This window comes from Amblyraja radiata, chromosome 5 (genome assembly GCF_010909765.2).
Source record: "Amblyraja radiata isolate CabotCenter1 chromosome 5, sAmbRad1.1.pri, whole genome shotgun sequence".
NCBI lineage: Eukaryota > Metazoa > Chordata > Chondrichthyes > Rajiformes > Rajidae > Amblyraja > Amblyraja radiata.
In genome coordinates, this window is record NC_045960.1 from 63,791,877 (window position 1) to 63,818,493 (window position 26,617).

The window sequence follows — 26,617 nt, forward strand, 5'->3', positions numbered from 1 at the left end:
CTTTTTTTCTTCATAGGAATAAATTTTTCTTGAAGGTTATACAGTATACCCTTAAACGTACACCACTGCTCATGTACCGTCTTATTCTTGAGTCTGCTATCCCAGTCAACTTTGATCAGCTCAGTCCTCATACCTTCATAATCCCCCTTATTTAGACTAAGCACCCTAGCCTGAGTTTCAACCTGCTCCCCTTCTATTTGAATATGGAATTCGACCATATTGTGGTCACTTGTTCCCAACGAGTCCCTAACTATGACATTTTTAATTAATCCTGCTTCATTACACAGGACCAGATCCAAGATTGCCTCCCCCCTTGTCGGTTCTGTGACATACTGTTCTAGGAACCCGTCTCTAATACATTCTATAAACTCTTCCTCTAGTCTACCCTGCCCAGTTTGGTTTGCCCAATTAATATGAAAATTGAAGTCCCCCATGATTACAGCAGTTCCCTTTTTACATGCGTCAACTATTTGCAGATTTATGTTCTGACTAACAGCGTCACAGCTATTTGGAGGTCTATAAATTACACCCACTAGTGTTTTTTTCCCCTTATTATTCTCTATCTGTACCCAAGCTGTTTCACTATCCTGATCCTTCAACGCAATATCCTTCCTCTCTATTGCCGTTATTCCCTCCCTTATTAAAAGGGCCACCCCTCCTCCCTTTCTTTCCTGTCTATCTTTCCTAATTGTCGAGTACCCCTCTATATTTAACTCCCAGTCCTGATCCCCTTGCAGCCATGTCTCCGTAATGGCCACGATATCATAACTATATATACTTAATTGGTCTTTGTTGCTCTTTGTGACAGCATCACTCGGGTGCTCCTCGGGTTATCTTGGGTTCTCTCGGAAAACCCGAGCTGAGGCATGAGTGTACTTCGTGTTCAGCGGCTGGAAAGTCTCGGAAGCACCTTCGGAAGCCGTCGGGATCTGCAGAACAGAGCCCGCTTGCTCGTTCTTTCTGCGTCTTTTGTAGAACCGGAGGTGGGAGATGGGGTGGGTGGTGACGTCACTCCTGGAAAACAGTGCCCAGCAGGCAGCGCGTTGAAAATTCTGTGCAGCTTGCCGCGAGGAGCAAAGGCGTTGTGACGCCATCCAGCTCGCTTCAGCACGTTAGGATTTTAAAAGATGTCAGATTGGTGAACAAAAACTCGGGAAATAATATATCAAATTTTCAGATGAGGGGATTTTTGAAATCATGAGGTAAATCTCTACCGGAATATATAAAAATGTCTCCGTTACCGCATCGGGTTTTCGAGGAGATGTGAATCAAAGAAAAAGTTCAAGCAAGCATCCCCACAAGTAAAACATCCAAGATCAGAGTTTTATAATCCCACGGTACATTCTAAAATGGACATGAAAGGTCCTACCCAAATGTAAGTCTTTTTCTTTCTAAACAATTTACTCAAAATTAAGGGGCGGCACTGTGTTGCAGCTGATAGAGCTGCTGCCTCACAGTGTCAGAGACTGCTCGTTCTTCCTGTAACAACGTGGATTTCCTTTGGCTGCTCTGGTTTCCTATCACATCCTAAAGACATACATATTAGTAGATGTTATTTTATAGTTAGTAATTTAATTGGCCTCTGTAATATTGCCGCTAGTGTATATAGAGTGGATGCGAATGTGGGATTATATAGAACATGTGAGAATGGGTGATTGATGGTCAGCATGGATTGAGTGGGCCAAACTAATCCAAAATTGAAATCTAAGATTTTAAGGTGTGAATGGCATTCAGTCCCTCTCTCTATCAATCTCAGATCGATCAATATTGGTAGGGAAAACCCTACCTAATTTTGTCCATGCAAAGAGCTCTTTAATATGCTTCTAAGATCCTGCTGTGTTTACATCGTCACTTGGAGATGCTTGAAAATGATAGGTTGCTTCCACTTATTGGGAGCATGGGTAAATTAACAAATGAGTCACCAGCCAGTGTATGAAATCATGAGAGGAATAGATCGGGTAGATGCAGAGTTTCTTGCCCAGAGTAGGGGATTCGTGGACCAGAGGATAGAGGTTTAAGGTGAAGCGGAAAAGATTTAATAGGAATCTGAGGGGTAACTTTTTCACACAAAAGGTGGTGGGTATCTGGAACAAGCTGCCAGAAGAGGTAGTTGAGGCAGGAACTATCCCAACATTTAATAAACAGTTAGACAGGTACATGGATAGGACAGGTTGGAGGGATATGGGCCAGACATGGGCAGGTGGGACTAGTGTGGCTAGGATATGTTGGCTGGTGTGGTCAAGTAGGGCCAAAGGGCCTCTTTCCATACTGTATCACTCTATGACTCTATCTAGTCTGTCAATACGGCAAATAGTAGAAGGTTTTGGCCTCCACTGCCCTCTGTGGCAGGGAATTCCATAAATTCGCAACTCTCTGGGTGAAAAAGTTTTTTCTCACCTCAGTCGTAAATGACCTCCCCTTTATTCTAAGACTGTGGGCCCTGGTTCTGGACTCGCCCAACATTGGGAACATTTTTCCTGCATCTAGCTCATAACGTGAACCTGGCCCAAATAGATGCATGAGAGGTCACACTGTGGATAGAAAATGTCGTTCTCTTTGGTGCTTATATAGTTTTCATGCAACTGCAGACCTCACAGAGGAATGACATCACAGTAGCAATTTTGCAAAAAGGCATCTGTGAGGCAACAAAGTTAACATCTTTAAAAGTCAAGGAAATCTCACATAAATGCATCATTTTCATCCAACAAAACCAGGCATATTTTGAATAAAATGAATATTTGCAGATCATACAGATTATTTCAGCCACTTCTTTCATGACTTCAATATGCCTGGAATTTCATAGTGTAATCATGAACTGGAAGAAATACAGTGCAGAAAAATATATTGTTATTTTTCAGTTGATAGTGCACAAGACATAAGCTGGGCTTGATATCTTCTCTGATTTTGTGGTACACCCACATACTCTCTCTATATATATACCCTCTCACTTTTCACTGTTTAAAAGAGAAGATAACCACAGCTTGCACATGTAATCAGTAGACTGAAGAATATTGCTTGTTTGAGAAACGGCATGTATTTTTAAATGTTGGCTAAAAATGTTGCTTTACATAAAATCCATTACATTGCCCATCACAACAGTGAAGCCTTCTGCACTGATATTGCAATCATGTTCTGTTAAAATGAGTAATGGAGTTAATGGTATCTATTTTTTTCAGAATGGATTCAGTTTGATAGGATAGTTTATAAATAAGCTTGGTGTGCCTTTCATTTATATGAAATATCAATCCACACTGAGGTTGTAGCCAACAGAAGATTGAGATTGTTGCTTTAACAGCCTGGTCAGCTTGTAGCATTTGAGCAGTGTAGTTCTCTGAATCTTGTAACAGAGCTCATGTGTTTGTTTATACATTATATACCCATTAATACTTTTAATTTCTCTGAAGAATGAGCTATGATAATCCACCATTGTAAAAATTCAACCTGTTTGATTTTGTTGATTGTCAATCAGCATAGCAACGGCCTAAACCTGAATTTCCATCTCATTCCGTCTCATTTTCATGCTAGAAACTTAATCAAGGTCAAATAGAATTGGGCATTGCTTGTTGGTGTTGTTTATATCACATGCAACAATTAAAAATAAATATGATATAATGCACATAGAGCAACACATGACTGTAACGTTCTCAGAAAAAACATAAACAACAAAAAGCAATAGGAGAATTGTGTCCAAAGGCCGTCCTGATCTGCGTATAACATTTTCCGTATATTATTGCTGGTATAATTATATATTGATTGATTGATTGATTATACCTTTAATAATCCTTTACAGGAAATTACAGTGCCACGACAGCTTCAAGACAGACATAACACCACACATTTCCTCAAATGGCTTCCATACTTAACAAGTTAAAATACAAGTTAAAATACAATTAATTAAAAAAAAGTGCAGTTATTTATGCGCATTATATAACCTTATAGCAGCTGGTAAACAGGACTTCCTATGTCTCTCAGTTTTGCACATTGGTGCAATCAGCCTCTGACTGAAGATGCTGCTCTTGATCACCTTCAGGGCATGGAGTGGGTGAGTGGGGTTGGTCATTATTGAACCCAGTTTGTTCAGAGTTCTGGCCTCTGCCACCTGCTGGACCGTTCGTTGCTCAGCCCCGACCACTGAGCCGGCCTTCCTGATTAGCTTGTCCAGTCTGTTTTTGTCCGCTATGCGGGCGCCATCTCCCCAACAGGCCACAGCAAAAAACAGAGCACTGGCCACCACTGAATAGTAGACACTGCACAGTAGGGGTTGGCAGATGTTAAATGACCTCAGCCTCCTTAAAAAATACAGTCGGCTTTGTCCCTTCCTGTACACCGCCTCCATATGACACTTCCAGTTCAGCTCACTGTCAAACTGCACCCCAAGGTACCTGTGGTTAGCGACCACCTCCACCTCAGTGCCCTTAATGGTGATTGGTGTTGCTTGAGTCCTCCTCCTCCCCCTCCTGAAGTCCACAACTATCTCCTTGGTCTTTTTGGTGTTAAGATGGAGGTTATTGTGTGCACTCCACTCCACAAAGTTACTTATTATGTCTCTATACTCCTCCTCATTGCCCCCTTTAATGAGGCCGACAACAGCTGTGTCATCCGAAAACTTCTGCAAAAAGCAGCTGTTGGTGTTATATTGGAGATCCGCTGTGTAGATGGTAAACAGGAACGGAGCCAGCACAGTTCCTTGTGGAGCCCCTGTGCTGCTCAAGATGGTGCCCGAGACACTGTTCTGTAGGCGCACGTACTGTGGTCTGAGGGAAAGGTAATCCAAACACCACAGTACCAGTGATGTATCCACTTTCATCTTCTCCATCTTCTCCCCTAGCAGTCGGGGCTGAATTGTGTTGAAGGCGCTTGAGAAGTCAAAAAATGTAATCCTTACAGATGCATCAGTAGTGTCCAAATGTGTGTACACCCTCTGCAGCATGTAAATGAGGGCATCATCGACACTGATGTTAGGCTGATATGCAAACTGTAAAGGATCCATTTGATTTGACACACTAGTCCTGATGTAGGAAAGGACAAGTCTCTCAAATGTCTTCATTATATGTGAAGTGAGCGCTACTGGTCTGTAGTTATTGTGGAGAGTGGGATGGGTCTTCTTTGGGACAGGTACCAGGCAAGATGTTTTCCACAGCCTTGGAACCCTCTGTAGACGCAAGCTCAGGTTGAACAGGTGTGTTAGAATACCACACAGCTCTGAAGAGCAAGTCTTCAGTAGCCTTGGGCTGGTGTCATCAGGCCCCACTGCTTTCCCTGGCTTCAGTCTGTCCAGCATCACCTTGACCTGAGCAGTATGAAGAGTCATGGGTGGGGCTGCCGGTGGAGTGGGAGGTGGAAAGAGGGGACTCCGTACAGGTGACATCTCAGGAGTGATGGAGAGAGGGATGGGAGGTGGAGAGGAAGCAGCAATGGTCAGCAGACCAGGTGGGGGAGGCTGGGGTGGTGTGGGGCAGTCAAATCTGTTGAAAAATCTGTTCAGATCATCAGCCAGACTCTGTTCACCATCAGGCAGTGTACCACCTTTCTGCTTCATGCCCGTGATCTTTCGCATTCCAGCCCATATCTGATCACGAGGGATGTGGTGATTCCCACTTGGTTTTGTTTTTGCCCGTTCGCCTATATTAAAGGGCGGCACAGTGGTAGAGTTGCTGCCTTACAGCGCTAGGGACCATGGTTCGATCCTAACAATGAGTGCTGTCTGTACGGAGTTTCTACATTCTCCCTGTGACTGCGTGAGTTCTTCCGGATGCACCGATATCCCCCCACATTCCAAAGACGTGCAAGTTTGTCGGCTAATTAGCTTCTGTAAAAATTGTCCCTAGTGTGTCGGATAGAATTGATGTATGGGTGATCGCTGGTCGGTGTGGACTCGATGGGCCAAAAGGCCTGTGTCCATGCTGTATCTCTAATAACTTAAAACTTGGCTTGTGTTTGGTGGCTTGTCTAATATCACGTACACGATCAAGAATCCAGGACTGGAACCAGAAACCTGATCTCCCATGTCACAAAACATTGGCAAAAATAGATTGTACCAACTTGTCTCTTGGTGTTTTGTTCACTCGTACCCGTTTCACATGAAATTCTTTGATCAAAAAATGACTGACCAATTGGTATGTTTGTTTATTATTGTCACCTATACTGAGATACAGTGAAAAATGTTATTTTGCATGCCACCCAATCAAATCATTCTATACGTGAGTACAATCATACACAACAGGTAGTTCAAAGAAAATAAATAACTAGACTTCACAATTTATTGCTACACCGTTTCAGTGTAAGTGCCGCAATGAGATAAGTTGGGAGATGGGGATATACCCTAAGCTGATGAGAGGTCTGTTCAGTAGAAGCTCTTTCTGAATTTGGTTGCATGTACTTTCAAATGTTTGTGTCTTTAGTCAGATGGGAGAGAGGAAAAGCGAGAATGATTGGGATGTAAGTAGTCTTTGATTATGTTGACTACTTGACTGAGGCAGCATGAACTGTGATGGACGGGGTTGCATCCACAACTCTCTGCAACTTTGTGCGGTCTTGGGCAGAGCAGTTGCCAAATGAAATTGTGATGCATCCTGATAGAATGGTCTCAGTGCAGTTTAGAAGTTGGTAAGAGTTGTTGGAGACTTTCCAAATGTCCTTAGTCTTCTGAGGAAGTGGAGGAGTTGGTGTGCTTTCTTGGTTGTAGTCTCAATGTGATTGGACTGGGACAAATTATTGGTGATATTTACGCCAAGGAATTTGAAGCTCTCGACTATCTCCACTTCAGCACCATAGATGGTGAGTTTGGCATATACGCCACCCTGATTCCTCAAGTCTAGCACCCTAGCTCCTTTGTCTTGCTGACATTGAGGGAGAGGTTGTTGTCTTCATACCATGTTATTCAACCTTCTATCTCTTTCCTGCCCTCCGTCTCATCATTGTTTGAGATTCGACCCACTAAGGTGGTGTTGTCTGCAAATTTGTAAATGCAGTTAGAGCAGACATCTGGGTCTAGGAGTTCGGAGAGACCTCGTGAAGTATCAAGTGAACATAACAAGAGTGGAGGTGTCTCATAGTTCTCTCGGTATCCATGAAGGATGTTATTATTACCTTCAAAAGAATACTGGGAAAACTCAATCCTTATAAGGGCTAGCTGTCAGCTCTGCTCCACGGCCACTGAATTCGCCCACAATCAGAACCAGAATGTATGAAATGTTAAACCCCACATCTTGTACAGCACTGACTACTTATATACAAGTCCAACATTTTGTGCCTCTACCCTTAGTTTATAAATAATTATATCTAATCACTTATCTCTCCCTTGGAGAGAAAAAATCCATGAAAATCTTTTCTATTTATTATCTGGGAGCCGAGATGCAGTGGCACAGCTTGTAGAACTTTTGCTTCACAGCTTGTAGAACTTTTGCTTCACAGCTCCAGCGACCCAGGTTTAATTTGCGTACTTATAGGCTTCAAGCGCTGTCAGTGTGCAGTTTGCAAATTCTTCCTGTATCCAAGTTGTTTCTTCTGGATATGCTCTGGTTTCCTCCTGCATTCCATTCACTTTCATTTTCATAGATTGAATTGCCCCTGGGTGAGTAGTAGATTGAATTGACACATGGGTGAGTAGTAGAATCTGGGGGAGTTGAGGGGAATGTGGGCGGAATAAAATGTAATTATTGTAAATGGGTGCTTGATGTTCAGCATGGAGTTGATGTGCTAAAAGGCTTATTTCTATGTTATGTAAATGTACCCTTATTCCTCATCTCTCAATTTCCTAATTCTGTATGCCTTAGACACTATTCTCTACCTATCATCCATGTCACAGACTGTTGGACTTTAAGTTTAACATCAGGGTGTTACAAATACTTTTGATATTTTACATGCCAGTTAGCGTCTCACTGTGGTGGAAATTTTAAAAACATTTTTGAATTTGACAAACAGGTGTTCAATAATAATGTAAAGTTTGGAAGTACACACATTACAATTTCATAATTCTGTGAAGGCAAATGAGTTGTGCTGATGTTAAAAATGTGATTTTATTAACAACCCTTAAGCAGAGTTAATAATCTTCAATCAAATTCCTCAATAGAAATTGAGAAGTGTTAAAAATAAAAGAGGAAAATAGAGATAATAATTGATTTGGGTAAATATGAAATGTGTTTACAGGATGCTGATGCTTAGGAGAAACAAGAAACGGATCCCCCAAACCCTCAGTCACAGTTGTAGTGATTTAATAAGAAAAGCGGTGAAACCATAACTGCATCACCAGGTGGATTAGCAGTTGTGATCCTGCAAGAATGCAGATCAATGATTTACATCTCAATTGGTTAAAGCACAAAATTGGACATAAAAACAGCCATTAATTTTTTTTTCATTTTCCTCAATCAAACTGCAACAACTTTCGGACATTATGAAAAATATATTCTTGGTTTGGTTTAGTACTGAGGAAAATTAAATATTTTCCCATGCTGCCGTTAAGACCATTATCTCTCTGAGCCAATTTATCTTTGAGGTTTAAACTGGACTTTCCCCCTCTGCAACTGGTTCTGTGCACTGCAGTCCCTGAACTCGTGCATCTTAACAGTGTTGCTGACTTAAATGTGAAAATGTGACACCCAAAAATAACTCTATTGTCAGTCTGTTCTTATGCTATTTATGGTACTTTAAATATTCTGAAATGCTCTAGAATCAATGGATAGGGAAACACTTGGGAGTCATTCTGAAAAGCATCTTGAGTTGGTTTCATCAAGCATTAAAGACAGCCAGAAGTTAGATGACTTTAAGGTAAGTATGGGTATCATATGGAGAACAGTTATAGAATCATTGAACATGGAAACAGACCCTTTGACCCAACTTGTAAAGATTTTGCTGGTTATTGGAATCCAGGGTATTAATTAATACCCTGGCCAACCGGGCGTTGAACCATCTTCCAAGATAATACGAATAGACATTGATTATTAAAAAAAGAACACGGGAGAGATGAAGAGATGAACAACTATGACAGTCATAGAACAGTGATGAAGGCTATAGTTCAAAAGCTGAATTACATGAGCAAGGCTGTGACAAATTTTGTAAAGGATCTAAGTTTAGTTTATAGCTACGTGTACCCAGGTACAGTGAAAAGCTTTCTTTGTTGCGTGCTATCCAGTCAGCGGAACGACTATACATGATTACAATCAAGTTGTATAATATTTAGTTCAAGATAAAGTCCCAAAAAAACAAATTAAAGCTAGTCCGAGGATCTCCAATGAGGTAGATGGTAGTGCAGGACTGCTCCCAACTTGCTGATAGGATGATTCAGTTGCCTGATAACAGCTGGGAAGAAACTGTGCCTGAATCTGGAGATATGCGTTTTCACACTTTTGCACCTTTTGCCTGATGGGAGATGGGAGAGAGGAAGTGACGGGTGAGACTCATCCTTGCTGGTGGCCTTGCTGAGGCAGCTTGAAGTGTGGATGGAGTCAATTTGAGGTCAGTTTGCATGATGGTTGGGGCTGTGTTCACAGTTCTCTGTAATTTTTTGCGGTCTTGGATGGAGTTGTTCCCAAACCATGCTATGATGCATCCTGATGAAATGCTTTCTACAGTGCACCTATTGAAGTTGGTGAGAGTTGTTGGGGACCTGCTGAACATCCTAAGCCTTCCAAGGAAGAAGTGGCGTTGGTGTGTTTTTTTGGTCATTGCTTTGATATGGTTAGTCCAGGACAAGTTGCTGGTGATATTTACTCCTAGGATCTTGAAGCTTTCAACCATCTCTACTTCGGCGCCATAGCGGGATATGTATACCGCTTCACTTCTAGAAGTTGATCATGGTACGAACCATGTCTGTTTGTATGACAATAAATGGTATTCTAATTCTTTGTCTTGCTGACATTGAGAGAAAGATTGTTGTCTTGACAACATGTTATGAGGTTCTCAATCTCCTTCCTGTACTCTGTCTCGTCATTATTTGATATCCGGCCCACAATGTTGGTGTTGCCCGTGAATTTGTAAATTGAGTTGGATTTGTACTTGGCCGCGCAGTCGTGGGTTTCTAAGGAGTAAAGAAGGGGGCTGAGAGAAGCCACGGTATGGATGTCATTTCAAAGTGATAAAATTCCTCATTGTGCAAGCCTAAAGCCATAGTAGTTAGTGTGATTTCTTCACAGAAGGGACGTTTTCAAATTAAAAAGCCCTAATAAGGAACTCTGGGCAGTAATGAAATGAGAACAATTATGATTTGGGTTTGTGTAATATGTACACTTTGTGAACCTAATATGAGAGACAAAAAGCAAAATAACGTCAGGCCAAAATGGTTAGCATACACATGAGCAATAACATGGCAGCAGATTGATCAGTCATGAGGATGGATATGTAACTAAATCAGTTCAGCCAGGTGACACCAATGAGGAGTACAATGAACTTAAAAACATATTCATGCAATGCATTGAAGCCTTTTGGGTTTAGTGAGTCACATCAGTCTGTAAATAGATCTAAAAAGTTGGTTGTCCAGTACATTAATAAACCAACACTGATGGCCAAGACTGACTCAGATAATCAAAGCAAGACAGGAAAGAGCCGTTCATGGTGGATCTTTCAAAACCAGAATTATTTAATTAAAAATTATGTAAAGATCTCAAATACCCAAATGTATGTAAGAAGTTACAAACTCATATTCTTATCAAGCCAGGTGAAGCAATTTGCTAAAATCTTTGACGTGTTTCATGGTTTGAAGAAACTAGTGGAGGCGGAGTTGAAGAAATGTAAAGAAAATGGGGTTCTAGTGATGATGAGCTGGTGTGACTGGGCAATATCAATTAAAATGAAACCTGAGGCAGACTTAACAAAGGATGATGTGCAAAGACCACACAAGGCAGAGCAGAAGGAGCCAGATCTTTTCATCAATGTCGATAAGGAGAGCCAACAATTTATACACATTTGGGTCTTATTCATCCACAAGACTACTTCATATCTCTGCAGATCTTTCAAGCTACTGTAGTGCGTGGGTCTCAAAAGGAGGCACGAAGTACAGTGTTTTGAGAGGCACCTTTTATTATGTTCCTCCCGGTTGTAGGGAAGTCCAAACGAGAGGAAGATGGCACCCAAACCCCTGCCTTTAAACCCTCTGGCTAAGGGCCGCCTCCGGACTGAACCACTCCTGTGCCGAGGGGTTCGACACTATGATGGCACGACCCTTGGGAGCCGCCACACTACCATAAATAAAATACTAGACTTTCGAACATTGTGCTTTTGAGATGTACAATTACCACAGGTATCAATTAAAAAAATTAAATATTAAGATTTAAAGCAGCTGCACAGACATAATATAAAACAAAAAATGTGCATATTAATAGAAAATAGCAGGTTATTATGGGCTAAAAGTAGATGCAAATGGATTGCAATCAAGAAGAACGTGGAAACAAGTGATAAGGACAAAACATTCAAGATGCAGAGCCAAGCCAACAAAGATATCACAGAATTGAGATCCATTTTCTCATGTGATGGCTTATCCAGAATTGGATGGTGCTCCTCTGTTTCATTCATGACCGTTTGAAAGCTTTATGGCACAGAAGGGTCATACACACTTTTATTTTGCCATATCATTCACCATGTGGTAAAAAACATTGAGAAGTATTTGTAGTGTTCAGTTTTAACAATGGGATACCAATTAGGTAACTTTTGCTAAATTATACAATGGTGTTTCCTGATGCCCTGCTGTTACACCGTCAACCTTAGTCCAGCCAAATCTTTGAGGGTGATGCAAGGGTAGCAATTATGATTCAAGCCAGGAGAAGGCATTTGAAACAAAGTGGAATTTGTGTGCTAACATCAAACAATCAAACTGATAGTCAGAAGTAGTTGAAGCATTTGTAAGAGAGAGGACGTATCCTGTGGAAGTAGAATCAGAAGCATAGACCTACTCATAATAATTGATTTAAGAGTGGTAGTAGAAAATGTCAAAAGGTTATGTGGTCATGAGTGTATACTGTAACTTGATCCAATAGAAAGTGTGGAGTATACAACACAAGATTTTACTGAATTGTGTCAGGTTAACATCTATCCTGTGTCAAGCAACAGTTAACTGCCAACCTTAGAACTTTTTTAAGAAGATCAGAGAGAAAACTTGTAAATAAATTAGATTTGTAAATAATGTAGTTTCTGAATCACTGTTTTCGAAAAGGGTCCAACAGTAATGTAAAGGGTGATATTTGTTTAATACATGTGTATATTGCGCAGAGTATTTGAAATGACGGAATACATTATTGAGCCATTTTCCATGCCTTTTAGTGTTGTAGAATCATACATCTCCGAAACTGGTCCTTCTGCCCAACTTGTCCTTCTGCCCAACTTGTCCATGCCGACCAAGATGGGCTCATCTTCGCTAGTCTCACCTGCCTGCATTGGGCCCACATCCCTCTAAACCTTAGAGAAACTAGGATCTGCAGATTGTTTAAGAAGGAACTGCAGATGCTGGAAAATTGAAGGTACACAAAAATGCTGGAGAAACTCAGCGGGTGCAGCAGCATCTATGGAGCGAAGGAAATAGGCAACGTTTCGGGCCGAAACCCTTCTTCAGACTGAAGATCTGCTTCAGACCCTTCTTCAGACTAGGATCTGCAGATGTTGGTTTACAAAAAGAGTAAAGTATACTTGATTTACTCAAGTGTACTTGAGTAAACTGATTTACTCCTACACAAAGTGTAGGAGTAAATCAGTGGTAACTAGTGGGCCAGGCAGTGCCTCTGAAGGGGGAAAGTCCCATTGGAGGAGGAAAGCATCTTTGGAGAAATGGAACAGGGGATGTTTCAGGTCGGAGCCTTCACCAGAGATGCTGCCTGACCTAGTGAGTTACTCCAGCACTGTGTCTTTTCCCCTCTAAATCTTTCTTACAGTTTCTATGTATGTCCAAATATTTTTTAGTGAGTCATTATGTTGTCAGTAATGTAGAGTTAGAGTGAAACCCTATACATATTTTTCACAAATAAAGGGAGATCTTGCTGTAGGTAATGTCTCCAATCCACTGGCTAACAACAAAACGAAATAGTTGATATAAAAGTTGATCTCAGTTTGTGAGGACTGACCTAGCTCTGATGTGACAAATCTCTGAAACACAAATTCAGATGGTTACTGGAATGCTCCCTTCAAATCAGAGCTTGGGAGAAACATTTACTGCAAAGCAAGCAAAACAAAATAGAAAACAATATCTTGATTCCAGTTGAAAGCAAGCACAGTCATGTAATTTAATGATCCCATTAAATAGTTAAAGGCCTGTCCCACTGCAGCGACCTAATTTGCGAGTTTAGAAGAGTTTGCTCTCAACAAAATAAGCATGCAGGTACAGCAGGCAGTGAAGAAAGCGAATAGCATGTTGGCCTTTATAACAAGAGGAATCGAATATAGGAGCAAAGAGGTCCGTCTGCAGTTGTACAGAGCCCTAGTGAGACCACACCTGGAGTATTGTGTGCAGTTTTGGTCCCCTAATTTGAGGAAGGACACTCTTGCTATTGAGGGAGTGCAGCATAGGTTTACAAGGTTAATTCACGGGATGGCTGGAATGTCATATGCTGAGAGAATGGAGCAGCTGGGCTTGTACATTCTGGAGTTTAGAAGGATGAGAGGGCATCTCATTGAAACATATAAGATTGTTAAGGGTTTGGACACGCTAGAGGCCGGAAACATGTTCCCGATGTTGGGAACCAGGGGCCACAGTTTAAGAATAAGGAGTAAGCCATTTAGAACGTAGACGAGGAAACACTTTTTCTCACAGAGAGTGATGGGTCTGTGGAATTCTTTGCCTCAGAGGGCGGTGGAGGCAGGTTCTCTGGATGCTTTCAAGAGAGAACTAGATAGGGCTCTTAAAAATAGCGGAATCAGGGGATATGGGGAGAAGGCAGGAACGGGGTACTGATTGGGGATGATCAATTTTCAGCATGCTGTAGCCGTAGGCAATCTCCTTTGCTGACCGGGCATTTTAATAGGCTCATTGGAATTTTCAGGACCTGGAAAACCGACCAGTAATGTTAAATGCCCGCTAAACGTTATTAAAAGTTGTCTGGCTTCTTAAATGTGTCTCCACTCCTTCACCCCTTCTCTCTCCCCCCCCCTTCTCTCCACCCCCCCCCCCCGTTCTCCCTCCTCCCCCCGTTCTCCCTCCCGCTCCACCCCCCTTCTCCTCCACCCCCCCTTCTCCCTCCACCCCCCCTTCTCCCTCCACCCCCCTTCTCCCTCCCCCCCCTTCTTCTCCTCCACCCCCCCTTCTCCCTCCACCCCCCTTCTCCCTCCACCCCCCTTCTCCTCTCCCCCCCCTTCCCTCCCCCCCCCCCTTCTCCCCCACCCCTTCTCCTCCACCCCCTTCTCCCCCCCCCCTTCTCCCTCCACCCCCCTTCTCCTCTCCCCCCTTCTCCCCCCCCTTCTCCCCCCACCCCCCCTCCTCCCTCCCCCCCCTCCTCCTCCACCCCCCTTCTCCCTCCACCCCCTTCTCCCTTCTCCCTCCACCCCCCTTCTCCCTCCACCCCCCTTCTCCCTCCACCCCCCTTCTCCCTCCACCCCCCTTCCCTCTCCACCCCCCTTCTCCCTCCACCCCCTTCCCTGTCCACGCCCCCTTCTCCTCCCTCCACCCCCTTCCCTGTCCACCCCCCTTCTCCCTCCACCCCCCTTCTCCCTCCCCCCTTCTTCTCTCCCCCCCCCCCTTCTCTCCCCAACCTTCTCCCCCCGTCTTCTCCCCCCCTTCTCCTCCACCCCCTCTTCTTTTCACCCCCCCCCTTCTCCCAGTCGCTGAAAAGTCCCGTCAGTGGGACAGGCCCTTCACATCTTGCCTGGAAAATATATTGAATTATCTCCATGTAAAACATGAACTCACAGGTGAAGCATGCCAACTGTCATGATGGTACCAGACAGACAATAGCCTTGTTAGAAGTGGATACAAGTAAATAAGTTATTTATTGACCATCTGAGCTATTTTTTGCTGTCTGATGTCAGCAGCAGATGCTGCTTCAACGTGTCCAGTTTTACAGCACAAAATTCAAGTCCACTCATGTATGACATGAGTTTCAATAAGCTTAGATTCCCGAACATTACTTAATACAGTTTTTGACAGAGAAGCTCTCAGCTGGAAAACATGCCAAAGGTGAGATAGCCACAAGGCCAAAGCAATTCAGTTTCTAGTGACACTTGGCTTTGTCCCATTAGAATTATACAAATCTGAAATAAGTTTTGTTTCAGTTGATTAACCATTGAAGTGGGAATTTTTAATTTATATGTGGCTTACATATAAGTGGCCCATAGTGGTCAAGTATCCGGATGTTCTTACTTTTGAAGGAAACGCTTACTACTGTGTTAGCTGCCATAGATTTGAGGCAGGATCAGGTCTGTAATCGAATGCAGCTCTCAGATCAACCATTAATTAAACCAATTTATAGGTTTTATTTTATTATTATTGAGCAAATACAGTAATTGTAGCATTTTAACAAGAGAAGGAATTAAGTTCCTAGTCCCTCCCATCTTCTCTGGCCTGTTTGAATTAAAATAGAATTAAAAGGCGACAACTGTATGATATAAGTAAATGGATGATATTTGCATAATACATGTGCAAAGCACGAGACAATGGAATAGACCAAGTAGACCCATTTTGCCATTACTGTATACTACAAAGATTCAAAACATGGTAAAGTAATTTTTCACCTTGTATTTGTAAACCAACAAATTAAAATTTTAAACATCATCGTCTACATTTGAATTTTATGGTCCATGATTTACATGGGAAATTAAAAAATAGGAACTACAGTAGGCCTTTGGGCCTTTATGCCTGCTCCTCCAGCAAGATCATACGCGTTAAGGCCCATTTACCATGATCCACAAATCCCCCGCTTTCTATTGTATCCAGGGCATATCTATCTCTGATATGAGTACAAGCTATACATGAGCCTCTGGGGCAGAGAATTCCACAAATTCACCAACCTGAGAGGATCAATTTATTTAATTTCTAAGTGACCTATCTCTTATTTTGAGACTGTGACTCCTGGTTCTACACGCATGTATTGTAATTGTACCTGTGTCTACCACTTCCTCTGGCAGCTTGCACTATATATCCACCAGCCTCTGTATGAAAAACATGCCCCTCAGATCTGCTTTAAATCTTTCCTCTCTCACCTTGATCCCACATCCTCTAGTTTTAGACTCAATTACTTTGGGGGCGAAAGGCTGGAACCATTCATCTTATGCCACATATGACCTTATAAACTTCTATAAGATTAGCCTTCGCCCTAATTCGGTACTAGGGAAATCAGTTCCAGTCTATCCTGTCTCACCTTGTAACTAACACCCTTCACTCCTGGCAATATCCTTGAGAATCTTTTACACATCCTCTCTTGCTTTCTTCCTATAGTATGGTGACCAAAACTAAATAAAATCCTCCAAATGTACTCACTACTTTAAACTGCTGGGACATGATGTGCCAGCTCTTGTACTCAATGTCTGATCCAATGACTGCATGCAAGCCATAAGCCCTTTTCACCACCATGTCTACCTGTGTCACCACTTTCAGGGAACTATATATTTGCACTCTAGGTCTCCCTCTTCCACAACATTCCCCATGGCTCTGTAATGCACTGTGTAAAATTTGCCCTGATTTAACTGAACTATATGCACTACTTCACACTTGTCTAAGTTAAATTCCATCAGTCATTCCTTTGTTTACTTTCCCAATTGATCAGTATCCCATTGCAATCTGGACAACCTTCTTCACTTTCCTCCACATCACCAATTCAATTCAATTCAACTTTAATGTCATTGCACAAATACAAGTATGGGTACAACGAAATGCAGTTTAGCGTCAGTCCGTAGTAATAGTGCAATATAGAAATAAAAATACAGAGTAAGCAAACAATGTGGACGGAGAGACTGGAGAAATCTATCGGCGGGACTCCGAGTTCAGCAGTGTGATAGTGTTGTTGTAGAAGCTGTTCCTCATCCTACTAGTACGAGACCTGAGGCTCCTGTACCGCCTCCCTGATGGGAGGAGGGCAAACAGTCCATGGTTGGGGTGGGAGGGGTCTTTGATGATCTTCCCGGCCCGTCTCAGACACCGTTTTCGATGGAGGGCATTTTGGTGTTATCCAAAGGTATCAAAGGTATTTTATTAGTCACATTCACATACACCTAGGTGTAGTGAAGTGAAATGCTTTTTGCCATTTTGCAGCACACAAAAAAAGAATACAGACATAACACCAATGAGAGTCTTAAACACATAGAACATCCCCCCACAATGGCTCCCACCATGAGGGAAGGCACAAAGTCCAGTCCCCAACCCCAGTTCACCCATAGTCGGGCCCATTGAGGCCTCCACAGTTGCCTCTACGGAGGCCCGATGTTCCTGGCCGTTCTCGCCGGGTGATGTTGCTCCGGCGTCGGGAGAGTCCTCCCAGCGGCCTGGGAACCCTGGAACGGCCGCTTCCGCACTGGAGGCCGCGGCTTCCGAAGCCGACAAGGCCGCGCCGGTTGGAGCTCCACAACTGGCGATCTCGTCGCGAGATCCCAGGCTCCCGGTGTAAAGTCAGCGCCGCCGCCCGCAGCTGGCCGCTCCTCAGACCCGCAGCTCCGCGATGTTGTTCCCGGCGGTCTCAGCTCACCGGAGCTCCAGCGCGGCGACCCAGGCAAGGCATCGCCCGCACCGCTATAGCGCTCCAGCGCTGTGCCGCCGCCGAAAGCCGTGGTTCTGGGCGGTCCCCGACAGGAAACGCCGCTCCAGGCCCGCTGGTAGGCCGCGAGGACGGGTCGAAGCTGCAGCCCGGAGAAAAGCCGCCTCTCCGACCAGGTAGGGACCCTGAAAGGTAGTTTCCCCCTAACCCCCCCACCCCCCCCCCCCCCCCCCCCCCCCACCCCCCACATAAAAAAAGTCTAGACCTCCAACAAAACACTTTAACTAACTTAAAATTAAAATAAAAGATGAAGAGACAGACAGCTGCTGGCTGGGCAGCCGTGCACAGGACAGCGCCCCCTTCCACAATATCCACAAACATAATTAATCATAGCACATAAGTTGTCAACCAGATCGTTAATATTAATGACAAATGACAAATAGCAGAGGGTCCTGCATTGTGTCCTACGGCACACCATTGGGTATAGATGTCCTATCTGAGAAACAATCCTCCACTATCACCTCCTCACTCCTTCCACCAAGCAGTTTTTTTAACTCCTTGAAGTTTGTATCATCTCTATTCACAATATCACACGATTACCACTTTGTTTTTGTAGTTCTGATGTATTGATGAACTTGTTTGCATTAGATTGCTGTGACAGCACTTTTAACATAATCTCAGGAATTAAGAAAATTAGATCTCATACAACATGTTATGACATACCGTGAGTGTTTGTCGTACATAACGTGCTTTGTGTCGTATTTGCATTTTATAATTTCCACGTAACATCTAAAGATGACCCCAAAGTCCGTTGCATATCATTGGAGGGGAAACTTAGATGATTAAAGATCCTTGCATGTCAGGATGTCCAAAAACACTTTGCAGATAGTGAATTCTTCTGAAGTATATTTCACTGCTGAAAGAAATAGAAATTACATTTTGAGCTCATGCTAGATCTCCAGACCATATTTGGTACTGGATGCGAGTCATTGTTCAGTTTGATAGATGATGAGCTTTTGATATATGTAATGAATGTCGGGTAGCACATATTCTGGGCTCGGTGGTTCCTGATCTCAAAGTTATATTCCGAAAAATGCATTATTAAAGATTATTAAATAGTTTATTTGTATATGGAAAATTTAGAATATTCAGTACATAAATCTAGTATAATATGCATGGCACATTATAAATAATATCAATCTTATCACCTGTCATAAAATAAAGTGTAGAGTTAGACAAAATGGTGAAGCACTTTTCCACTTGTCAAGCCGAAAAGCTTTATGAGAAGGTGATAATAACAGAGGCCATCAAGCTTGTTGTCCAAGATAGACACAAAAAGCTGGAAAAACTCAGCGGGACAGGCAGCATCTCTGGAGAGAAGGAATGGGTGACGTTTCGAGTCGAGACCCTTGTTCAGACTGGTTAGGGATAAGAGAAATGAGAGATATCGATGGTGATGTAGAGAGATAAAGAACAATTAATGAAAGATATGCAAAAAAGTAATGATTATAAAGGAAACAGGCCATTGTTAGCTTTGTAGGGTGAAAATGAGAAGCTCGTGCGACTTGGGTGGGGAAGGAATAGAGAGAGAGAGAGAGAGAGAGAGAGAGTGAGAGGGGGAATGCCAGGGTTACCTGGTGAGAGAAATCAATATTCATAACACTGCCCAAAGCTGCCCAAGCGAAATATGAGATGCTGTTGCTCCAATTTGCGTTTAGCCTCACTCTGACAATGGAGGAGACGGAGGACAGAAAGGTCTGTGTAGGAATGGGAAAGAGAATTATAGTGTCCAGCAACCGGGAGATCAGGCTGGTTCACGCGGGCTGAACGAAGTTGTTCTGCAAAGCAATCGCCCAGTCTGCGTTTGGTCTCGCCGATGTATAACAGTTCACATCTTGAACAACGGATACAGTAGATGAGGTTGGAGGAGGTGCAAGTGAACCTCTGCCTAACCTGAAAGGATTGTCGGGGTCACTGGACAGAGTCGAGGGAGGAGGTATAGCGACAGATGTTGCATCTACTGCAGTTGCAGGGGAAGGGGCGGTTTGGGTGGGAAAGGATAAGTTAACCAGGGAATTGTGGAGGGAATGGTCTCTGCGGACGGCGGAACGGGGTGGAGATGGGAAAATGTGGCCTAGTGCTGGGATCCTGTTGGAGGTGGCGGAAATGTTGGAGGATTATGTGTTGTATGAGACGGCTGATGGGCTAGAAGGTAAGGATTATGGGGACTCTGTCTCTGTTGCGACTAGGGGGAGGGGGAGCAAGGGCGGAGCTGTGGGGTACTGAGGAGACACGAGTGAGGGCCTCATCTATGATGGGAGAGGGGAACCCCCATTCCCTAAAAAATGAGGACATCTTGGATGTTCTAGTCTGGAACATACACGTAGATGCGGCATAGACGGAGGAATTGGGTGTAGGGGAAAGACTCTATCCCCTTCTCCCAATTCCTCCGTCTACACCGCTTCTCCCCCACCCAAGTCACTCTAGCTTCTCGTTTTCACGCTGCAAACAGCTAACAATGGCCTGTTTCCTTTATCATCGTTATTTGTTTTGCATGTCTTTCATTCATTGTCCTTATATCTCCACATCACAGACGATATCTCTTATCCCTATTTCCCTCATCCCTAACCAGTCTGAAGAAGGGTTCGACCCGAAATGTCAACCATTCCTTCTCTCCAGAGATGCTGCCTGTCAATTCAATTCAATTCAATTCAATTCAACTTTAATGTCATTGCACAAATACTGAGTATGGGTACAACGAAATGCAGTTTTGCGTCAGTCCGTAGTAGTGCAATATAGAAATAAAAAAAAATAAAAAAAAGAGGATACAGAATAATAAAAAATACAGAATAATTAAACAATGGGGACGGAGGGACCAGAGGAATCTATCGGCGGGACTCCGAGTTCAGCAATGCGACGGTATGATTGTAGAAGCTGTTCCTCATCCTACTGGTACGAGACCTGAGGCTCCTGTACCGCCTCCCTGATGGGAGGAGGGCAAACAGTCCATGGTTGGGGTGGGAGGGGTCTTTAATGATCTTCCCAGATCCTTTCAGACACCGTTTTCGGTGGAGGGCATCCATGGCAGGGAGCGGGGCACCGATGATGTGCTGTGCGGTTCTCACCACCCGTTGTAGCGCCTTCCTGTCCGCAACAGTGCAGCTGCTGTACCATACCGTGAAGCAGGCGGTCAGGATGCTCTCGATGGTACACCTGTAGAAGTTGGTCAGGATCTGGGGGGACAGGTGGGCTTTCTTGAGCCTCCTCAGGAAGTAAAGGCGCTGCTGTGCCTTTTTGATCAGCTTGGAGGTGTTGAGGGACCAGGACAAATCCTCCGAGATGTGTACCCCGAGGAATTTGTAGCTGGAGACGCGCTCCACCTCAGTCCCGTTTATGTGGATGGGGGTATGTCTGCCCCCTCTGACCTTCCTGAAGTCGACAATAAGTTCCTTCGTCTTCTTGGAGTTGAGGACGAGGTTATTATTGGCACACCAGGTTGTCAGGTGCTGGACCTCCTCTCGGTAGGCTGACTCATCATTGTCACTGATCAGTCCTACCACCGTGGTGTCGTCAGCAAACTTAATGATGGCGTTGGATCCGTACTTAGGGATGCAGTCGTGGGTGAAGAGGGAGTAGAGGAGAGGGCTGAGCACACAGCCCTGTGGCACGCCGGTGTTCAGTGTTATAGTGGTGGAGGTGAGGTTGTTGACCCTAACAGACTGAGGTCTGTTGGTGAGGAAATCCAGTGTCCAGTTGCAGAGGGAGGTGGAGATGCCAAGTCCGCTGAGTTTGGTGATCAAGCTGGCGGGGATGACAGTGTTGAAAGCGGAGCTGAAATCAATGAACAGCAACCTGATGTAGGAGTTGTTGTTGTCCAGGTGGGTCAGGGCAGAGTGTAGGGCCGCCGATATGGCGTCCTCTGTAGACCTGTTGGCCCGGTAGGCAAACTGATGGGGGTCCAGTGTGGGGGGGAGGCTGGCTTTGAGGTGAGCCAAGATCAGCCGCTCAAAGCACTTAGCAATGACAGGGGTGAGTGCCACTGGGCGGAAATCGTTGAGGCTCCCTGTGGCTGACTGTTTGGGCACTGGCACGATGGTTGATATCTTGAGGCAAGTGGGGACAACACCCTGGGCCAGTGAGTGATTGAAAATGTCGGTAAAGACTTGGGATAGTTGTCCAGCACATGCCCTAAGCACCCGGCCAGGGATGCCATCGGGGCCGGCAGCTTTGCGCTCATTCACCTTGCTCAGTGCATCTTGTACAGCAGAGGTGGAGAGACTGAGGGGTTGTTCATTTGGGGGTGGAGCAACTTTGATGGCTGGGGTTTTGTTATCTCGGTCAAAGCGAGCATAGAAATGGTTTAGCTCGTCAGGAAGGGTGGCGTTGTCTGGGGGAGGGGTGTTAACTTTCTGGTAATCGGCAAGGGATTTGATTCCTTGCCACATGCGCCTGGGGTCAGAGTTGTTATGGAAGTGCTCCTCAATCCGCCGTTTGTGATTGAGTTTGGCATTCCTAATTCCCATTTTCAGATTGGCCCTGGATGAGCTGTATCCCTCAGCGTCGCCAGATCTGTAAGCGGCATCGCGAGCTTTCAGTAGGAGTCTGACCTCCCTGCTCATCCACGGCTTCTGGTTAGGGAAGGTCTTTATTTCTTTGTGGGTAGTGACATTATCGGTGCAGAATTTTATATAGTCCATAACTGTTGAGGTGAATGAGTTGATGTCCACTTGTGAATTGAAGGTGGACTGGGTAGCAAACAGACTCCAGTCTGTCTGCTGAAACTGCTGCTGTAAAACAGTGACAGCCCCCTCAGGCCAGACCTTCACTGTCCTCGTGGTAGGTTTCACACGTCTGATCAGAGGTGTGTATTTGGGGAGCAGGAACAGAGAGAGGTGGTCAGACTGACCAAGGTGGGGGAGGGGGAGGGCTTTGTAGGCTTCAGTAATATTAGTGTAAACTAAGTCCAGAATATTGTTTCCTCTGGTTGGGCAGGAAACATGCTGATGGAACCTGGGGAGTACAGTTTTAAGGTCGGAGTGGTTGAAATCACCCGCAACAATAAATGCCCCCTCTGGGTGAGCAGATAGATGTTTGCTGATAGCAGCTTGCAGCTCTTCCATTGCTAGCCTGGCATTAGCGTCCGGGGGTACATAGACTGCGGTGATAACAGTCGATGAGAATTCTCTTGGCAAATAGAAGGGCCTGCACTTTAACATCAGGTATTCCAGGTCAGCAGAGCAGTGACTACCAATCCTAACGACGTCCGTACACCATGAGTTGTTCACATAGATGCATAGTCCGCCGCCCTTGGTCTTACCGGAGTCCTCCGCTGTTCTGTCGGCCCTGAAGACAGTGCGCCCCTCCAGCTCGATGGCGTTGTCCGGGATGTTGCCGTTGAGCCATGTTTCAGTAAAGACCATGGCGTTGCAGTCAGCGATCCGTCTGTGTGTGGTGATCCGCAGCCTTAGTTCATCGATTTTACTCACCAGGGACCGGACATTCGCGAGGAAAATGCTGGGCAGAGCTGGCTGGTGAGGATTTAATTTCAGCCTAGCTCGATGTCCTCCCCGCTTCCCACGTCTTTGTTTGCGGTCCCTGCGCCGCCTCCGGGCACTACCTGTCGGGGAAGCTGACCCGCTAGACCACGGTGTCTTGGCGATCTCCGGCGGCAGTTGAAAGTCGCTTCTGGGGCTCGTTACGCAGAGACGGCCGAGCTCTAATAGCTCCTGACGGCCGTATAGAGTCTTCGCTCGGGTGCTCCGGGCGAAAACTAAGGTAATGATTAACAGGAAAAAAACTAAATTACAAAAACTACGGAGACGCAGAGCCTCGCGTTGTGCACGCGACGCCATCTTGGATGTCCCGCTGAGTTACTCCAGATGTTTGTGTCTATCTTTGGTTTAAACCAGCGTCTGCAGTTCCATCTTACACAAGCTTGTTGCTCTGTTTGTTATATGGGAGCCAAAGCAGAGAACGGGTACAACATCAAACGTATGTAACATTCTGATCTTGCTGGATTCAAGTTGAACTTCTCAGCTAGGTCACCTGTTAGCAGCTGTAAAAAACAGTTAAGCAATTTATTAGTGACAATTTCAGGTTACGGTTATAGAATTTGAAATCCAATAACCATTGTACTTTTAAGAAAGTTATTGCTGAATAATCAAGTACAATAAATCTAAAATGAGTTTTGGAGAAAAAAAATAATTCTCAGATGATAATACTATCAAAATAAAACATTTCAAGAACACGATACTTTATTTTTAAATTTATGATCCAATTACCTTAAGGAAACGTTCCACTAATGCCTCTACTTTTTATGGGTAAACTAGGATGTATAATTTAAAAAAGTCTTTTTGTTTTTCCAGACATAAAGTGATACTTTGATGTGATTCTGTGTGTGCAAGCATAAGACTTTTTACAGCCTTGAATCCTTGTGCATTTTTATTATAGTAAAATACAGGAAAAACAATTATTAGATCAACAAATCTCACCACTTTCTGCTCGTCACGTGTTCCAAATGAGCACTGGCTGGTCACAACAAGTTTCACGGCCTTCTACCCATCAGGGACTCCTACTTGCGATGGCTGTAGTGGAGAACTTGTAGGTCCTGGTACTGATCCTGGTCCAAGGAAAGTCTACGGAGATCATTTGCAGCTTACATACTCAATAAGCCCATGCATCTTATTCCACAAATGACAGTCAATTATCTCTTTAAAATTAGGTATCCGCCTTTGTGATTGCTACAAGGGTCTCTTCTATCACTATTGAGATAATCTCAGGTGTTTCTGAGAAGAAAGGTCTGTCTTGACTTATGTCCTTGAGACTGTATGATCATAAGATCAGAAATCATGATCTGAGGTGTCATGATTTTCTCTTTCTTCCAAGTGAGGCCAATTATTTTCCTATTAGCACTTAATTGTTTTGCGAAGCCAAGCCTGCTTGCTCAGCATTAAGACAGTTGGCAGACAACTCCATTTTGTTGAAAAGCCTATTTTAATCCTTGCATTACTACAGTACACATTACAATGACGGCCCGGTGGCGCAGCAGTAGAGCTACTGCCTGACAGCACCAGAGACCCGGGTTTGATCCTGACTACAGGTACTGTCTCTATGGAGTTTGTACATTGTCCCCGTGACCTGCGTGAGTTTCTTCCAGGTGCTCCGGTTTCCTCCGACATTCCAAAAATGTACAGGTTTGGCGGCTAATAATTGGCTTCGGTAAACATTGTAAATTGTCCCTTGAGAGTGTAGAATAGTGTTAGTGTAAAACATGTATTCATTATGTGCAAGCCAGTTTGAGAAATGGGCTTTGGAAAAGCTGCTTCTGAGTTGCCCTTACACGACTATTTCTGGAAGGGTTGGGCATCTTGCTTGGGAAGGAAATGCAATGTAAGCATCAGGATAACTGGTGCATTGTTTTTATTTAAAACTTTATCTGCCCACAACAACATTTTTGACTACCAGTCTGTCCCAGCATGTCATAAACAGAATTTCATATTTTTGCAGGACAACAGCAGAAGACAAAAACAACTTCTTTGCGAAAAATTTGATGCTCTGTACGCTATTCTAGAAGAGAGGAAAAAAGAAATGCTTCAATCTATTACTCGTGATCAGGAGGAGAAAGTGCAATATGTCCGATCATTGATGAGGCAGCATGGAGATCACCTAGAGGGAGCCAGCAAACTGGTAGAAACTGCTTTGCAATCTATGGAGGAACCCCAGATGGCAGTGTTCCTGCAGGTCTGTCTGTCGTTTGCTTTATGTGTTTTCTAGAGGGTAAACTGTGTGGGAATATTTTACTGTGAGGAAATGTTATTTACAATGTAAATCATTCTATGCATTTCTTCTCTTCACAGAATACAAAACAACTGATTAAAAAGTAAGTAAATGAAAAAATAAATGCATTTGGAAACACAATTTTTGTGAAATCTCTGACCTTTTATGAAGAATCCTAATGCCCCTGTCCCACTTAGGAAACCTGAACGGAAACCTCTGGAGACTTTGCGCTCCACCCAAGGTTTCCGTGCGGTTCCCGGAGGTTTTTGTCATTCTCCTTACCTGCTTCCACTACCTGCAACCTCCGGCAACCACCTGCAACCTCCAGAAACCGCACGGAAATCTTGGGTGGGGCGCAAAGTCTCCAGAGGTTTCCTAAGTGGGACAGGGGCTTATGTGTTCTTCAGTCTTCGTCATCTATATTATCGCTCAGACTGCCCATTGCCACATCTATAACATTGCCTGACTTTACCCCAGTCTTGGGTTTCTGCTGAACTCCATTGTATGCTTTTGTTACATCCAGACTTTTCTCCCTCTCCCAGTTTATGTTTACACACCTGCAGTGCCTCTCTCTATGGATATTTGCCTCATATAGGCCGCTTTCACTTCTGTAGCCGGCTTTTATAGTTGAGAGTGGAAGAATGAGTCGCTGGTGTCTCAGCACATCACCAATAAGTGGTTCCTCATTGATACAAAATTAGGATCATTTTATGAAATAGTGAAATTATCTTTTATTTAATGTATTTTGCTAATAAATATGATTTCTGACTATGGTGATTATGTCTGAGCACACTCAATGTTTATTGTAGCATTCTAAAAAGGGGAAGCATAATGTACTTTACTGGAACTTCACTTCCCTTTGAACGTCACTCGTAATGTAAGGAAACATTTGCAAAGGTGAGGACACGGGCACGGTCCTGAAAGTAATCATGTCACTATATGTTGAATATGCTTAAATATTGCTTAACATACTCTTGCAAAAGTAATCATATTTAAATTCCTGTGTAAACCACTGCTGGCTCTGTCTTGATGTAATAAGCACAATTTAGTGTGCCAGCATAGCATATTCCAATATGTGTTTAGAAACTTTGCAATGTTGTGCCCAAGGGAGTATTTAAAATATCCATCATAATTAAATCCAATTACAGAATTCAAACAATTTTCTCCAAATCCACGAATCTTCAGATGGAAACTAATTTGTGAGTGATGTGAAAGAAAAGAAACTTCCTTATTTTAGGTGACAA

General features: G+C 43.9%; 1 protein-coding gene across 1 annotated transcript in view; it reads left to right on the top strand.

Moving 5' to 3' along the window:
* Window positions 1–26,617, top strand: part of trim54 (tripartite motif containing 54) — a 53,996-nt gene that overhangs the window by 15,221 nt on the left and 12,158 nt on the right. The window contains exons 5-6 of the mRNA XM_033021393.1: window positions 25,104–25,337; window positions 25,454–25,476. Of these exons, the coding sequence (XP_032877284.1) occupies window positions 25,104–25,337; window positions 25,454–25,476 (257 nt within the window). The remainder of the gene's footprint in view (window positions 1–25,103; window positions 25,338–25,453; window positions 25,477–26,617) is intronic.